At 36.2% G+C, this 19154-nt stretch overlaps 1 protein-coding gene across 1 annotated transcript in view; it reads left to right on the top strand.

The window, feature by feature from the left end:
* The first annotated feature begins 725 nt into the window (after positions 1 to 725).
* Positions 726 to 19154, top strand: part of tfec (transcription factor EC) — a 31470-nt gene continuing 13041 nt past the window's right edge. Inside the window, exons 1-2 of the mRNA XM_060889793.1 lie at positions 726 to 840; positions 8639 to 8833. Coding sequence (XP_060745776.1) covers positions 8663 to 8833 — 171 coding nt within the window. The 5' untranslated portion in view covers positions 726 to 840; positions 8639 to 8662. The remainder of the gene's footprint in view (positions 841 to 8638; positions 8834 to 19154) is intronic.

Genomic DNA, 19154 nt, shown 5'->3' with positions numbered 1-19154 from the left:
TACTTTCTCAGCACAGCCTCTCCACAAGCAGATTGCAGAGTGAAGAGATTAATGAAGTGCTTTTGAATCTCCATTCATGAAGGCTGCAGTGGAGAACAGCTTGATTTTTAGGGTGTCTGTTTGTTTCTCTGGTGATTCCTGATTATCTGTTAGAGCCAAGTGGCTATCCAGCCTTCTCTATACAACTATGATAACACAGCATTGTGAATAAACATATCCATTTGGCACTGAATAAAAAATCAAATGCTGGTTCTGCTCACACTGGAGGAATAGATCATTATTATCATTATGTAGATGAAGCTAAAAGCTCAGTAGCCCACAGACCTTAGTATTTCAATCTAAACCTTGTGTCCTGAAGAATTCTCCAGTGAGACATGCTCTAGTCCTCTCTGATATATCTTCTTTTCAGGAGTCTATATAAAACACACAATTTGTAATTTGTCTGTAAATAATTTACACGATTAAGCAGTATATCCATTTCCATTACATATTTACATAGAACATAAAAAACATGCTTGTTTCAGTAACATTACATTCTCAATTTCTCTGAATTCTAAAAAAAAAAAATACCACTGTATTTTAAACCAAAACATTTAATATTGTTGTGCAATAAAGAAACAATGATAAGTCACTTTTTTATGGTTTAAATTTGGATCAGCTCGTGTCGGAGATGCTGGCGTAGAAACTTCCCTTTGCACTCAGTCCCATAGCCTGAAAAGAGGAAATGGATAAGCTTTATATCTGACTATGTCTTAGTGGATAATACTAAAACATCTGGAAAGCCCGATCTCACTGAAAAGAGAAGACTTTATTATTCAGACCTACGAGCGTCACAGACAGGTAAGAACACTTTCATCACTCAAATCAAGGAAACTACAGAGGAAGTGAATGATGGTTTTCATCTCCACATTAGCAACTCACCGACATCACAACCAAATCTGCCATCATTGTTATGAGCTGGTCATTCATCACAGGTACAGGAACTGGACAGTGCTGTGTGACTATGAATTAAAAAAATTCTAATTATTTTCTACTGTGAAGCTCCAGATTCCTATTTAAATAAATCAGAACATTGCGTTTTTAAGCGGGTCTGAAAAGTACAAGTACAATATTTGTGTAGATTTTGTTAATTTGATTCTTTGAGGTAATTTAATATCAGGCGTGTTGTCCTGATAATGTGACTATGACATGATGTAATAATCACATCCAATTACTATCCCATGTCCCATTTATAATGTACAAAAATACAGTTACTGTATACACTTACCAAATTATTAGTTCAAATGGAAAAAGTAAAAAAGAAATGAAAGTAATGAAGAAAATATATTAACTAAATTACATAAACATTAAAATATGAAATAATATAGTGTCATTGTTATTTGTTACCATGTGGAAAGTCAGTGTTTTAGCTATATTTGTGTATGTTTTAACATAGCTAATATTAACATAAATAATATAAATAGATTTTTTAACGATATTTTATGGCTTAAATATTTCTGGCTTTTTTTTTATTTTTTTTTTATGGCTTTAAGGTTCGCTTAAGTGAGATGATTTCAGTAACATCACCATAGTAACTAATACTTGTATTAACTGATTAAAACAAAGAACAAAATAAGCATCACCTGCATTAAGCCTTAATGTTCATCACATCAGTGTGTAACATTAAACCAGCAACATGTTACTCAATGTGTGTGTTTGTTAAAATTAAGGATTTAGACATTCAGAAACGAGGCTCTTAAAAGCAAGTTCTTTTAAATTAGACAGCTGAAATTCGCATCAACTCCTGAGAACAAGGTTCAATAAGTTATTTAACTAAAGCAGGTTTATTTACTTAATATTGAAACAAACTCTCAGTTACTAAAAGTGATAACTTTGTTAATATTATTTAAATTTATTATTTATTTATTATTATGAAAATAGTTTTACAAAAATACATTGGCCGATTGTTTAATTTTAATCCTGATACATTTATCACATTTATGTGTGTGTATATATATATATATATATATATATATATATATATATATATATATATATATATATATATATATATATATAAAGAAAGAAGAAAGATAATGGGAAAAATTCTATTTTAATACTACTATTTATTGTTAAATAAAACCAGGTAAGGATTAGCGCATGTATCACTGTGTCTACGTGTATTTTCATCTTTGAGATTTTATATGTGTGGAACCACAGAATGACACAGCAAAGAAACGTTTATAATAAATGATACTTCCTCTTTTAGATGTTATCCAATATTTTGCTTGAAACCCATATGTTCAGGAAAACCAACGTGCTAATCATGGGGTTTTGCATTTTTGGAGATCTGTTTTGATGACGTGTGCTATTTTGCGCTCATTTCATGTGAAGGTGTGCAAACACTGGACTTGTGTGGCATGTAGGCTGGGGTGCATAAATAAGTGTGCACCAGTCACGTAATGGGAATGACTGTGCAAAAAAACCAGAAGAAAACAAACAAAGAAAACCCTACTACAAAAAAAAAAAAAAAAAAAAAAAAAAAAAAACCAGCCTGTTTATATCATGTAAATATAAAATGAAAGATCTATGATAGTGGGCACAACTCAAAGAAAACCATCACATAGCTTTAAAATAAACATTTAATTAAAGCAGAAGTTGCAGGGCAAAGTGAACGAATGTTTTCTTGTCATACGAATCATATTAGAAGTGTGCTGAGTTTTGTTGGAAACCACAGCCACGTGAGGGACAGAGAGTGACTGCAAATATGAACGTATTTGTTATTGTAAACAAAACACAAACGAAGAGAGAATGATGCTCTGTGATGTAAAAGACCATCTCTGTTCGGTTTGAAGGTGATGCTGGAACTGCAATTAATAGAGAAATAATTATAATACCATAAAATAAAATGTGTTTACTGCTTTATAGAGACATGCTTTCATTTGAAATATATATATAACATATATTCATATATATAACTATATAACATGTACTCTTTATTGTTAAATAAAACTATATATATATATATATATATATATATATATATATATATATATATATATATATATATATATATATATATATAAAATTGCAATAAAATTTAAAAAAATCATTTTATTTTAAATCTTTTAAATCTCAACTTAAACATTAATGTAATCAAATAAAATATTAAACACTACCCTGAATGCCCTAAACATTTAAGGGTCTAATTGGAAAATAGCAGCAATAATAATAGTTATTATTATTATTATTATTATTATTATTATTATTATTATTATTATTAATAATAATAATATTATTATTATTATTATTATTATTATTTGTAGTACCAATATTGAAGGCAATTGAACAATGAGTTTTATATAGACGGGGGAATTTTTGGATAAAGAATAAAGACCATGCAGCTTGGTGTCACTGGTGTCCGAGGTGTAGTGTGCAGTACAGAATGTCTGAGTGGAGAGCTGAAGCATGAGCTATGTGCACTAGTGGAAATCTGTGCTAGCTCTAGTTTGTGTAGGAGGATATGGGCCCCAAGTTGTGTGTGGGCTTGTGTGGTGTTACAGAAAATCGGCATTTGTTGACTGTGTCATTGCACAATTTCCTCATACCTCCCTTTCCTACCAAAATGTCACACTCAATTACAGAACACTGCTTCTCCATGCTATTATGGCAGCTTACTTTGCTGGCATGTTACTCAACACAAGTGAATCAGATCTTAGTGTTTGGTGCTTAGACATTACTCCTCTTGTACATTCATTTTGCATATGCTTGTGAGTTTCTGTGCTCTTCCTCTGTCATTCAGGGGCAAGTAATCATTTAATATCATTATATATTATATTCAGATAATAGACCTCACAGTAATGAGGCAGAACATCATTTAAAACAAGTGTTTAGAATTTACTGACCTCAGGTGGTAGGATGAGGTACAACACTTTAAGGCCAACATTAAGTCAGAAAATATGATTTCATCCAACCCAGCTAAGTTCACAAAGGGCATGTGCTGGAAATCTCAGCAATTGCACTCAGACTGACTATTGCTTAATAACAGGGAGGGATGTGTGAATTGCCTCATTGACAGTGGCCAGCTCTGGCGTACTGGCGCACTTGTGTGGAGTGCTATCCCAGTGACGTGCTGATGAAGGAGCTCTTCATGCGCTCCAGCCCCGAGTGAAGGCTTAAGTGTGGCTCAGTGGACGCGCTCTCTGGGCTGCCTTGCCACACACAGAGTTCAGCCACAAGTGAGGCATGGTTCACTTCGTCCAATCAGTGGCAGAGACAGGGTTCAGCACAAGGGTGAGGCGCTGCTCACCCTTGACCAATCAGAAATGACATTGAAAGGGTTGTCTGTTTGCTATTCGTCGCTCTCAGCAGCAGGCAAGTGGCCATGCACTGTCCTATTTTATGCCAATGAGACAGGCTCAAGAGGGGCACAAGCCTGACTTAGACACACAGACACACACACAGACACACACACACACACACACACACACACACACACACACACACACACACACACACACACACACACACACACACACACACACACACAAATATATCCATTCTCATGTAAAAAAACCTGTCTACAATCTGGAGATTTATTAACTTTGGTCAGATAATCTGATTATTTTATAGTACAAACTGCACAGTGTGAGAATTCACCTGGGCTGTCGGAACTTTTTTATTCAGAAATAACAATTATTATAAAAACAACAACAACAACAAGAATAATAATAATAATAATAATAAAATTTGTTATTATTCAATTATTATTTTTATTATTATTATTATTATTATTATTATTATTATTATTATTATTATTATTATATCAAAATTGCTTGCAATTTTATTTAAGAGTTGTCTGAAGCATAATTATTTCTGGCATCAAATATACATAATTTTACAACTATTTCTATGTAATTTTTGAATTAAATCAAATGAAAATATAAATAGTTAAATTCCGAAAGACATATATTGGAGTCACTTTAGCCGAATCTCATATCTTTGCTAGATATATAGTGCAGTGTGTGAACAGGAAGTCCTTTGGTATTCAGCCAACTGTGTCTTTTATAATCCTTAAAAATATTCCTTATTCCGATAGACACATGATAGTAGAAGTTGGCTAATGCATACATTTTTTATGATCTGCTCCCATCACAGGAACAGATATACTGCTGTTAGATAGGGTGAGAAATGTAAGAAATTACTGTGGGCAAGATTCTGAACAAGTTCATGTTAAACCTATGACAGTAACAATTTTCACTCTCATATGTGCAGTAAGAATTTAAAAATAATATCGGATTTTTTCTACTAAATATTTCAATGAAGCAAAATCTGAAAAATAACAACACTAGTAATATTAATAATGATCATGACGATGATGATGTGCAGACAATACGTACATGAAAATCAATTTCAATTATAATTCTCTGAAACATTATATGGGTGTTTAGGAACGTTTTCAAACGAACATCTTCCAGCTGCTGAGTTATAAGTGCCTTAACAGTAAAATGCTCAGAATGGACTATACTGCTTTTGGAGATCAGCAATATATCAGGAGATCAAAACAAAAAAAGTACAGAAAGCCAGTGTAGATTGATTAAATCTGTGTTTATTTGCTTTGAATGGTCGCACCTGGGTCCTTCTTATAAGCACAAAACCTTTATGTATATTCCTTTGGCTCAGTGACTAAAGGGTCAGACAGATGCAGCCATTACAGCTCTGTTCAGAGCTCTGAGAGGCAAAAAGCAAAGAAGTACTGGTGACAAGAGCAAATAAATGAGTGCTTCCATTTAAAAGGTCTACAACAAAGCGCTGTGAGTGCCTGACAGACAGGTGAGAGCCAGAGCACGGCAGAGAGAATAAGTGAGAGGACATGAGTGTGGTGTGTTTTGGCCAGGCCTGATGAGAGGAAAGAGCTAAGCTGAAAGGCCGGTTGGGAAGGACTACGGCATCACACAGAGCTGTTCCTGACGAAAGCCTTTTAATGAGGCCCTTGGGGAAAGAAGAGCTCATCAGACTATAACTCATCCTGAGAGACCACTCTCTCTCTCTCTCTCTCTCTCTCTCACTCACTCTCTCACACTCTTTTACACACACACACACACACACACACACACACACACACACACACACACACACACACACACACACACACAAAACTGGTTCTCTGTTCTAACTCCAGTGTCAACCACCCACCCACCCACCCATCCACACACACACACACACACACACACACACACACACACATATGCATGTGCGCACACACAGCCAGCTTGTGTGCTACAGCCTTGTGATGTGCGTTCCGCTGCTAGTACTCAAAGCATCCTGAGGCTATTGCTCACGTCATTGTTTCTTTTATACAATCAATTACCTCTAGGCAGGTCTTTTAGTCATCTGGAGAGTTTACTGCTCACAGTAAATCATTACTAGGCACAAATTTCTTCATTTTGACCCTTGCTTGACTCTAAGATCACTAAGTGTTGGAATGTCCATAACCATGACCAGTATACAAACTGTTACTGACTATAAATTTATAGACGAATATGTTGTCAAGCAAATAAAAGCACTGCTCTCACACAATGAAGGGAAAGTTTTAAAACAAAGTGCAAATATAAGCTTTCATCTCATTGTACAGTAAATAGCTTAACATTTTTGACCTTTGCATCAGCCAACAAATGCTGAATAATACAGAATAGGTGGCAGTGTAAAAAATCTATGTTTAGTGTTGTTATCTTGTCAAGAGAGAGGCCTTGTTAATTGATTACTCATACAAAATGCCTCCATTGTTTATGAGGAATACAGAGTCTCTGGTTTATAAAAAATCTTCCACAGAAATAGTAGCCAACACTGGCTCAAGCCAAGTGCAGACAGGGACGATTGTCTCAAACAGCACTGGCTGAAGCAGACACTGTTCCTAGGAATGTAGAAGCACTCATCATCAAATTTGACCAGAGTCTAGATTCAGCAATTACACAGCACCAGCAATCAGCAATGCTGGTGACAGGGAACAAAAAAGATAGGATGGACAAGGCAAAAAAATTAACAGTGATTGCACTGATGTAGCAAGGTGAGGAGAGAAAATGCGAATCTGCCAATTATCTCATGCATGAGGTAGTGGCAGATGTGAGCATCATCTTTGGACAGCTTCTTGTCAGCCTATTAAGGATTTCTCTCCTCTCTCTTTACTCCATTCTGATCTTTCCCAGGCACTAGAGCTCAAGGTCTGGCTCTTCAGATTGGATAAAACTGCCTCACTACCAAATTGCTCTCATAATAGAGAGACATTATAATGATGAAGAAAAAGCAGCTGCAGCTCAGAGCTACAGAACTCCATATTTACATGATTGCTTGTCTGCAACTGGTTATACATCCATATATGAGACGATGGATGCTACATGACCCAGAATATAGTCTCTGTTGTTCAAACAAGTGCTGTATAATTAACAGGTCATAAAATAGCCAGTGAGTTATAGCAAAAGCATTGGATTACCTCACACATTCAGTTATCAAGACCTGTGGGATTTGGAGAGGATGTGATGTTCTGGTTCACTGTGGTCTGGCTTTTTCATGAGAAGAGACCGCTGGCATACTGTCTAATCGCCTAGGAGTTCTCTGTCGCTCCTTTGTCCCACTTATGTTCATTAGCCTTCTTCATTCTCAACAAGTGGGCTGGATTATACGAACACTACAAAGACGCATTTCGGTTATGCCAAAGATGAAGCAAGGCCAGTCACGCAACTCTCACATAAAGAGGCCTGGAAAGATTTCTAACATTTTCCGGCAACAAAATACTGTACATCCTGACAAGACACTGCAGTCATTAGTGTTGAACTGAGTGGTACTTAAGATGTTCCAATGGGACAAATCCTAGAGTTTTTCCTAGAGAAAAACTAGAGTTTTTGAATCCCAGAAAGTTTGATCAATTCTGCCTGCTCTCCCATGTGACCAATCATGCTAGCTCCTTCTCTTGACCAATCCCACCTGCTCTCACAGACACTCTTGACCAATCCCATTCACTCATGTTAAAAGTCCAAATTTCTTCTTCTTCTTCTTCTTCTTCTTCTTCTTCTTCTTCTTCTTCTTCTTCTTCTTCTTCTTCTGCTTCTCATTGGTACTGCCTGCCATATTGTCTGACTAATTTAGTTGAATTTAGTTGGTCATATTCTAAACATTCCTGACCATAATAAAGCACTTACTGCTGATATATGAATGAAAGCAGTAACTGCATCACAGCGTGAACAAGCTTTCTATATGAACATGTCCTTTTATTGTCCTGTAAGCTCTTTATTCCTGACAGTCCACAACAAAGAAAAAACTTGCTTGCCTGCTTTGTCAGGTTCTACTGAGGTCCCAGTGCATACCTCAAATCAAATCTTACAAATTACAGAATTAGTTCATTGCATGCGTACTTTTTTAGCTTCTTTATCACTCCATACTGAAAGGCTTAAATGGTAAAAATAGGAGGTAACATTGGACTAGGAGTAAGCATGAGTGCTGGCCTGGTGCTAAAATTATCCTCTGAATTGTTTTAGATATCAAGTGATTCTGTGTGACAGTTTAAAAAAAGAGTTTATTTGTACCACATTGTCTTTTATTTACTTCACTTACAAATAACATTGTGCATATAACATAGTAACTTTGTGGTCTTGTTTTTGTCCAGGTTTTAGAGATCCAGACTTCCAGAATGTTCCAGGGCTACCCCAGTGTGCCTGTTTCTCTTATAAGGAGTGATGTAAGTGAGCAGTGGGATTCTGGCCCATGGCATTCGTCATATAGCTACCCTTCCACCTTACAGCATGGCGACTACCACCATGTTCAACCTCCATCCTGGAGCCAGCCCCACTCCACCTGGAAGGTACATTTAACCTCCTTCATTTTCCTCCTGTTAGATACGTTCAGTCAAACATACAAAATTCTAAATTAATTTGGCATCAGTTAGCATCCAGCTAGCATCCAGCTGTTACATCCCTGTATCACATTTGAACCTACAAACATAAACCTACAAACAATATGTGAGTTTATAGTGACAGATATAAAGATTGCTTTCATCAATGCTGTTGTTAATATTAATACCTGAGTCAAGTGAAAGATTTTTTTGTAACTTTCCTCATAACTTCTGTAAAAAAAATTTGTAAATTGTAAAGGGATTTTTAACATACTGATGTCCTGGGATCAGTATTCATAGAAATCTTATATATAGTTACTTTAGGAAAAAAATTTGTGTTATATCTTTTATTTCATTGTCTTGACATTTTATGATATTTAAGACAAAAACATTGTAACCTGAAAGTTTATAACCTACATTAATAACCTATCTATCATAAATATCTAAGCGTATAATTCTGAGCCTAATAACACATTGTTATAACTGTTTCATTACAATGTCATGTCAGAACAAACATGGCACATGGCATTGGCATTCATAACAAATCTTCTAAATAAACCCATATAACTAACTCTATTCTTAATGGGTTTTTTTTTGTTTTTTTTTTGCCAGTTTACAAAAATTGGAATAATCAGGTGCTTACAGAGGTGCAGCATAAAATATAGACAATAATTCTTTATATGGTTATGGTAATAAAGGTAAAGAAAATGAACAGAGAACAGAAATTGTTAGTAAATGAGCAAATGAGCGTGTAAATTCAAGTGGGGGGTATACACTTGTCAAATATGGTTGTGAGTGTATGCAAAAGTGTGAAAATATGGTTGTGAGTATATGCAAATGTAAATGGGTAAATGAGTAAAAGTGTGAAATAACAATTGTGAATTTAAGAGAGAAAAAAGTTTGTAAGTATGATTGAAAGATTTCATTTGAAAAAACATTAGACTTCCTCTTACTACTTCCTCTCTGGAAAATCCATTTTATATTCTTACAGTTGTTTCATATTTCCACATAATTTATAATTTTTTTTACCGTATAAATGTCTTGTTTTTAATGTTCTATACTTTAATATAAAAATTTAACAATGCTACACGTGAAAAGGAATTAATGTCTTCATATTTACAACTAGATAATTGTTATATCACTTCATATTCTTATGAATGAGACATTTTTGGCATGAAATCTTATACATACTCAAGGTTGGGCAGCAGTATTAGAAATGCAAGAATGGATGCTTCATCCATGTATGTGTGTATAGTTGTGACCTTTCACATAGGAACATGCAAAAGACTGTGAAAGCTGAACCTTTTTTTGCCTGCTACTCTGGTATTTAAGCCCATAATGTGATTACAGATGAATGCAGATATCCGCAAACTGATGCAGAAACCACCCAAATGGCTCTTTGTGTTTTTGGAGACATTTTTCAGAAATTCTTACCCAGAGGATTTTGTGGCAGCATTGTTTTAGCTGTAAGTCCCTGCTAAGCGCTGACAGATCGGGTCAGTATAATCATGCTATTTTGTATTATGTGTATGTGTGTGGTCATTTCCAACATTAGCGCACATGTAGATCTAGGGTAAATTAACATGGTGTTTGTTCTGTGGTCTTTGCTTTTAACTTCCATCTGAGATAAGAAAATGAAGTTTTTCCTTCTGAATTTTCGAGGGTAGAAAAAAAAGAGCTTTAGTCTTCTGAGAAGGAGGAAAAAAGTAGCAGTCAGTTTTGTTGGTCAAGAGGGAAACAGGGTGTTGAGGTGGGCTGACTTGGACATCAAAGGCCTGAGTTTGGTATGTTCCAGAGGAAGTCTTTCATGTTTAAAGTCTGTATGAGAGAGAGAGAGAGAGAGAGAGAGAGAGAGAGAGAGAGAGAGAGAGATAGTTTGTGTGTGTGGGTGTGTGTGTGTGTGTGTGTAGATGTGAATGAGAGTGCAGCAAAACCAGTGTGTACAGTAGGAAGAGAAAGTTGTCTTTCAGGAAAATGTTAAACTCCCAAGGTAGTTGTGTGAAAGCACACACACGTGTGCACACAGACACATGGAAACAGACAAAGACAGATCCATAGCCATGTATGAACAAGTCGGCCCTGCTGTGAGGCTGATGTTGGGTCGGGGCAAGTGGAGAGATGTGTAGTAGAGAGGGAAAGGACAGGGGGTACAAAGAGAAGGACTCCTCATGGCTGCCTGAGTGATTGCAGACCACACATCCCTCCTGGCAAAGGGCCAAGTGTGACTAGCTATGTCATGCTGTGGCATACTGGGCTGCTAGTTAGGAGAGCAGAACAAGGAAAAAAACATTTGGGCATACTATCGTGGGAAAATTATCCATGACAGGATAAAAAATATCCCTTTTGCCACCCCAGTGCTGAATATTTTTTTGTTCAACCTATAACATATAGCAGGTGCTGACTTGTGTTATTCCTTTTATACCACAGCAGTTTGCCAACAATGGCAGTGTGTAGTTTATGAACGAATGAGTGATGGATAGTTTTAATGTTACAGAACATCTGCAAGACAATTTAGTTATCAGTTACGTTATATCAACTTTATGTTATCTCTCATTTTTAGTTTTTAAGTTTATAAGACAAATAGTTACAGAGAAACCAGAAACTGTTACAAAGCACTGATAATTGAGACTCTTTTAATTAATAATAAATAATTATTAATTTTTCGCTGTCAAATAATACCACTGTTTAAAATCTATGTGAATGTGCTGATGCTACAGAAAGATAAAGATCATATTAAAACAAGTGAATTAACATAGAACTGTCATTTGAATTACATTTGGAACTACTGCCCAAGCTACTGTTACAAAAAAATTAATCAATTCCTAATTTCCAGTCAGAGTAAATAATACAACTGTGCAGTTGTAAAAGTAGTGTTAATGCACATCGAAACATAACACAGTTCTATTAGCATTATGGTGACAATATGTTATGCCATATAGCTACAGGGGTTGGAGGTCATTTAAACAAAAAGTTATAGTATCAAGAAGAATCATTTACAAACAGAAAGAGAAAGATACAGCACCTCTTTTATCAGATACCACCTTTTGAGTGTTTCAAAAAATATCTCACCAAGATGTCTGAAGATGACCTTGACAGATTGGGATGTTTCTGGTGCTTTATTAGTAAGGCAATACCCTACTCTTTAGTGCTTGTTGTCCCAATCTTTGATCTATAAGGGTTACTTCCCTCTAATAGGATTAAATCTGAGTCCCTTTATGTGCTGAGCACTATGTGCACTGTGGAGTAGGGCCTGACCTGCCCTGTATCACCCTGTCTTTCCACAGATCAAGGAAGAATTTAACACACAATTTTAAATAATCTTACCACTATGGCCATAAATGGTTAGTAGCACATCCAGAGAAGACAGAGAAACTCATTCTGAACTGTCAAACACAAATTGAATAACGCACTTATTAGTGTGAAAATGTGGTTGTTTGGTTTATTATATATTTCTTGCATTATTAGCAAAGCAAGCTAACTGTACCAGCAACGTACATTTACCAGAAGCACCAATAATCTCTGCTACTCTTTTTTCTAGCTCCAATTTTCCTCAGGATATGATACATTATGTAAGTCAACACAACTGTTTGCCAGAGTTTCTTCCATGCTTTTGTTAAAAAATATTGGACCATATGTATCATAGAACTGGTCTGAGAAATCCTTTGAGCCAGTTGTTTTAATTTGTTACTTCATCAATTCATAGCAAATTTCCATTAGCTGAAATTATGGTTACAGTTTGGGAATGAATGGCTGCTTAACACTTTGTTATTTGGTAGCTGTAATGTAGGGTAAGACTTTTGCACAGTACTCCCATCAAGTGAAACATAAATAATTGCTTTTTGGTTGAGGTTGAGTGCAAACAGGCAGAAAACCAGTGTGTCTAGCTGGAGATTAAGGCCCATTTAATAGAAACTAAATGGACTGTGATTGGCATTGTGCCACATGGGGAGTAAGATGTTTCACCACATCTTGAACCCAGTGGACCTCACAGCATCAGCAGCTTTACCCTGGTGTAACCAACAAGCTCTTGCTCTGCTCTCTCCACCCTGGCATTGGTGGGTCTCGCTAATGAGCCTACATACTCTCCTTTATGAGATTAATGCAGTACATGTAGCAGGTGTCTGCCAAAATTCCAACCCTATTTAAACCTCCCGGCCCATACCAGCCCTATAATCCTATTAGCTCTAATTGAGTGAAGTCGGCAGTCTTTTTCAGTTTAACCAAGTTCAGCCACTAATAGGATTCAAAAAGAAAAAGGCTCAATGCATGGAATATGTGGAGTTTTAGTAGGGAGACAAGGGCATCTCTATGTCCAAGGGTTCCTGAGGGGGTGAACTAGCCAGAGATTTTGAAAGAGAGGCTTTAAAACCATGTTTTACTGGTTTCCAACCCCTCGTTCGCAAAACACACAAACACATATTTTGCATGCTTATATATTTCCATCCAAATTTTTATCCTCCTGTCTAACCTTTGGCCCCGGGTTTGTGTCTAGACAGGAATAAAGCCTGATTCAAAGCATCACTAAAGACCTTTCTATCCCCATCAGCCAGCACCTTTGGTCTAGACAGTGCTCTGACACAATTCCTTGAAACAGCTGATCTTTACAGAAAAGAACCTTTTGTGGTGAAGGCTATTCTTGTGAATATACTAATATCGAGAATGATTCATTCATTTGACTAACAAGTGATTGCTACTATGAAGGAAAAATTTTTTGTTATTCTTTAAACTATCTGGCTGCTCCATAAAGTGTCTAATTCCCTACCAATTTAAAGAGATTCCAATTCACATAATAAGTAATTATTGAGTTAATCATAATCCTTAAATCTTTATCCAGAAATCTAACACACTAAACACACTAAATATGTTCGTTTAAATTAAATTTCTTTGTCTTATTCAATTTGTCTGAAGGCTCTACAAACCTTTGCACTTTAGCAAATATAAGTGTTAATTGAAACAAACACACACAAACATATCAAGGGAAGTATCCCAGTGTGAAGGAATTGGGTTTTACCGCTATAATTAGGTTGATGTGTTACTGATTGCACACATATTACTGGCTCACACTGTGAAAATGCCCTGTGGTGCTGAGTCTTGTGTCCTGGGAAAAAGGTGTCAGGGACAGTAACAATACCAGATACTGAAAAAGAGGTCAACTGCATAGAAACACCTGAATGAGGTTAAATACATGCTATTCATTGATTTCTTTGTGCAATGACTACAAAGTAACAAAAGTAGGGACCCTTCCCAAAATGTCTTGAACCTGGTGAAATCTTTTTATTGTGGTAATTGAAAGAAATATTTTAACCCCTTAAACCCCCTGATTATTATTCACTTTTTTATTCGGCTGCTCCCTATATGGGTCGCCACAGCAAATCACGTCGTCCATGTATTAGATTTGGCTCAGGTTTTATGCCGGATGACCTTCCTGATAAAACCGTCCTATTTTATCTGGGCTTTGGAACTGACACTGACAGTTAACTCTTCAGTGGCTGGGTTAGCGCCTTGCTCGGGAATCAAACCCGGGCCACAGCATTGAGAGCGCGGGATCCTGCTGCTGGACCACCTGGAGGCCCCTCCCAGATTATTATTCACTTATTCACCTGGTTTTCACTTATTCACCTGGTTCACTAGGTATTAGAGTGAAACCCATAAAATAGCAACTTTCTAAACTTGCGGCTTTTGCAACCAGAAGGTTGTATGTTCATATCAGTAGATTTGAAATCACTCAGCTCTTAAAAATCTCCTGTGTTCCTGGAATAATCTCTGGGATCCACCATGAACCAGACCTGGATCATTAGCTTGTCATCATTAGTATCACAATTTCCCTTTGGTATAAATAGGCAATCCAGTCAGCTACATGTTATTTCAGAACCCTGCAACAAGCTGTTTTTTAAAGCTGATATTAATCAATAATTACTTCATCAATAAGACTGATAGTACAGTCCTATGTCATTTCACCAAGAAATGACACCCAACATCTTAATACTGCTCGGCATGTCAGCTCCACTCTTATAAACGTCAACCCCCTCAATCAAACATTACCGTGCACCCCAACATTACCCTGCACTGGGGAGATTATGAAGTATAAAGGAAGAGCAAAATAAGCAGAATGAAGAAGAAAGAAAGCAATGTTGGGAAATCAAAAGAGTTGGATTAATTGCCATAACGCAAGGTGGCTGAGCACAGCAAGAGAGAGCACTAGTATTAGGAGAATCCGAACTATCCTCAAAGTTAAACCATTTGCACAATTAGGTAACTCACCTCTGACCCCAAGCAGAATAATTAATGAATAACAGAGAGGATAAAGACAAAAGGCGCAGAGTAGTTGGGTTGAGAGAAAGCGAGTTGTACATCAAAGAATGCCAGTAATTGGCCCTGTGGTTTTCATTCCTCGCCCTATTTCTTTCAATTCATTGACTCAAAATAATGGGTTCAGGTTCATTATCAACAGATCGTAAGCTGAGCAGTGCAAAACTCTAACCAGGCTGTATATGTGTGCAAGAATGAGTGTTGTGTGTGTGTAGTCCTGATGGTTGACTGATAGCCACAGACGTGCCAACAGGAGAAAAGGGAAAAGCTGTGAGCGATATTTCGGTCCCAGAGAAAAGCTTGAGGTTGTCACTTATTAACAGGTTAACCTGTCTCATCATCATGCTGGAATATAGCTGGTATAGCCAGGTAAGTCTGCCTGGTCTTATATTGATATATTGATATATATCAAATATATATTGATTTCCGTTCTAACAAAGTGCCTCATGGTATATTGTGGCAAGAATCTATAGGGTAAACTGCAAGAACTCCTTGAGTCATCGCCACAGAGAAACTTGAAATTAAAATATTTATGTTAATAGCAATGTTAATCTACAATGATTTTAATATTACTATTTGATATATACGATTAAGAAAGATTTTAGATGTACTAATAATAGTAATTTGATAATAATCCGTTTTGTCAAATCTGTAATTCACTCACAATGCGACAGGCAACATAAATGAAACAATATGAAAATATGAAATGAAAATATTTGATGGCAAAAATAATGAATGTCATTCGAACACTTACTTGAAAAAGGAATGCATCTAAGGAGCTAACTATTATTGTGTTTAGGATTATGTTTTACACGGAACAAACCTCACTAAACAGTTAAAGAATTGGGTTCTTTTTACATCTGATGAAATCTGCAAGACTTCTCTATTTAAAGACTTCACTTACACACTTTAAACAGTACAAAAAAATGAATAAAAAAAAACAAAAGGGAGAACATTAATCTTTAACGTTTACCCTGTTCTAAATGCTGAAAGTTACTAGACTGTTAGATTACATCAGTTCTATTGTGACGTGAGAGGCGCATACTGTACAACACAGTTATGGATGAATCAGGTTTCTTTCTTATAAAAGAGAATGTGTTTGTGCATAAATAACATTGTGTATGGATTTGTGTTTATGGTAAATTTCCTCCCTGGGGACGCTATCAGTCAATCACCTCCTTCATGCTCAGGGAAAGCTTGCAAATGACTCTGATTTCAATGCCCACAATTCAGGACCTTGTCCACTGCATCACATGCAATTAGCCATGCTCATTCATGCAATTCCACCTCAACATGCTTAATTCAATTGCTGGAATCTGAGCGATAAAGCTTATCACACACGATGAGGCTGAGATTTAGCAGACAGGCTGTCCTCACAATCCAACCTTGATCTCACTTCAGAAATTTTCCAAACCTGGGAGTCATGTTTAACTAATAGTCTGAAGTTTGTCTGAAGTTTGGCTTTGTGTATGAGGGGCATCCTGTGGGGATGAAAAGAGAGGTGTCATGCCATGTTATCCTCACACAGGAGCAAAGCTCCGAGTAAACTTTAGAGATAGTCTTCCAGGAATGTGGGGTTTCCTACAGCTGATTGACTTAGCAGTGCATGCTGGTGAAAGAGTGAGTGAGAAATCATTATAGAAATGCTGGGATCCTGACATATGGATGAATTTCAAAAAAAAAAAGAAAAAGCAAAAAAAAACAAAAAAGAGAAAAACTGGAGAAAGCTCATCTCAACATAAATTCATGGAACACTTGCATATACTGTATTTCATCTGACCATATTTAAAGCATAGGAACTATATGCAGTGGGTTTTATACCTGCCATGTCTGAGTCTTTGGACATGACAGTAGTGCTTTATAAAATCAGAGAAAATTTCCAGTGTGACAGTTATGAGCAGGTAAACAGAATGCCCGGAACAGCTCACCTATAAAATAAAACTCAGTCTCAGTCGGTCAATCAATTTAGAAAAAGAAGCCACATTGAAACTTTCAAATTTCCGTTATAATAAAGATCAAATTAAAGATCAGCTGTATCTGTAGGATTTTCTTCACCTTTTATTTAATTGCTGGTATCTCACCAGTTGATAGGCTTTAATCACTAGAGAATATTAAAAATGTCCAAAACATTTGATGAATCATGAAGGCATCATCAACAAATAGATAAAATGAAGCATCATAGTGACATCACCAAGAACTAGAAATCCTGCCAAAATGTCAAAAAGACCAAAACTTACCAGGAAGGCTGCCAAGAGACCTGCATTAGCACTAAGGTAGCTGCAGGATATCTGACAAGTTTTTGAAATATCTGACAAATGTTTACTCTATGCATGTGACAAGAATCTCTTTTGTGAATAGAATGAAGCCCTTTGTCTTACCAAAAACATCCAAACTCAACTAAATCGCTTCAAACTATGTGATAAAAATGTTGTTGTATGATGAGACCAATTCCAAAAGATATAATAATCCCATAATTGAAAAAAGATAAAAAAAAAAAAAGAACACCATACCCATGGTGCAGCATAGTGGTGGGTAACATCATGCTTTAGGGCAGCTTTGGGTCTTTGATCAAGGTGGAAAATTTAGTGTAAAACCTTCAGGTGTCTGCTAGCAACTGTTAGATGAAACGGAATTGTACCTTTTTGACACAAGCAAATATCCAAATCAACAAAGGAACAACTTAATCAAAAAAAAGGTCAATGAGGCCCGAAATGTCTTGTGTCCTGAAGCTGGCTGTGCACAGGAGATGCTCTATAAAAGTCCAAGTCCAAGTCAAAGTGAACTTTATTGTCATTAATGCAGGCAACAGGATATACATAGCAAAAGGAAATTGTGTCTCCAAAGCTCCTATGTGTAGTTGTAAACAGCCAACATTCCATAGCCACAACACGTAACAAGTGGACAGCACACAGGACCGTACATTAATCAACAGTACATTTGATTTTTCAGTGAAAGCCTGATTATTGCATAAGAAACATCATTTCATATGGTGTAATTATTGCACAATAATATGGTTGTAAAACATTCAGTTGGATGTTTCTGAAATGTTTTTTACAAAAAAAATGAGAAAATATTGTCAAGATGTAACTATTAGCCAAAAAGAATTAACAATTAAGTAACAAAGATATTGCAAGACTTTTACTTTTTTTTTTACTAAAAGTTTCTGCTTTTCACTTACTGTAATTGTTATACATTGTAATTTCACATTAGGGAAAATCTTCTGCAATGATGTGTCCCGTATCTCGGTTTCAGTCATTTATTTTTTTTAAATAAAACTTAGAAAAATAGACAATAGCAAGTTGAGAATGGGTCAAAGTTTGATGTTTAAGAAGAAGAACTCCAGAAGTAACTGAAAATGAAAGACAAGGATATTAGTGCAGAGCTTTGCATAAACACATCACTGTTGTGTGTGTCAGTGTGTAGAGATTTAAGTTCACTGTACATGCAGTGTCACAAGCATAACCAAAAGCTTTTGTTCCACACTTAGTTACGGAACTCTTAACAGCATGGCCTCAGAGTAGGACACACACACACACACACACACGCACCAGCCTTGAACAGCTACAGCACAATCAGTTCTTTGTTCTAACCCAAACTGTGTATTAGTAGTTCGGGTAAGGTCAAAGTTGATTTAATTTTCTGCTTAGTTCTCATTAAGTGACTACTGCATTATTTCATTTGTTAATTTCCTCCAATTAAATTACAGCTGTAACAATTAGATGTCCAGCCTAAACTTCTGAACAGAAATTTATCCCATAAATGCACTTGAAAAACTTTACAGTACACATAGATTACTTTACTCCTGAACAAAGATGAAAGGAACTACCAGGATTGACAGAGAAACTTAAATAAGGGAAAAACCTGTACTAATATTGTCTTGGGTGTGTTTTTTGAAAATCATAGTCCACAGAATTTCAGTTGGCTTCTGACTTTGTTGAGATCCATCCAGATGATATTAACAGCCTTCCAACTCCTTTTCACA

The sequence above is a fragment of the Tachysurus vachellii genome, chromosome 16, assembly GCF_030014155.1.
Source record: "Tachysurus vachellii isolate PV-2020 chromosome 16, HZAU_Pvac_v1, whole genome shotgun sequence".
Lineage (NCBI taxonomy): Eukaryota > Metazoa > Chordata > Actinopteri > Siluriformes > Bagridae > Tachysurus > Tachysurus vachellii.
The sequence above is the reverse complement of the archived record's forward strand: the minus strand, read 5'-3'. Positions and strand labels throughout refer to the sequence as shown.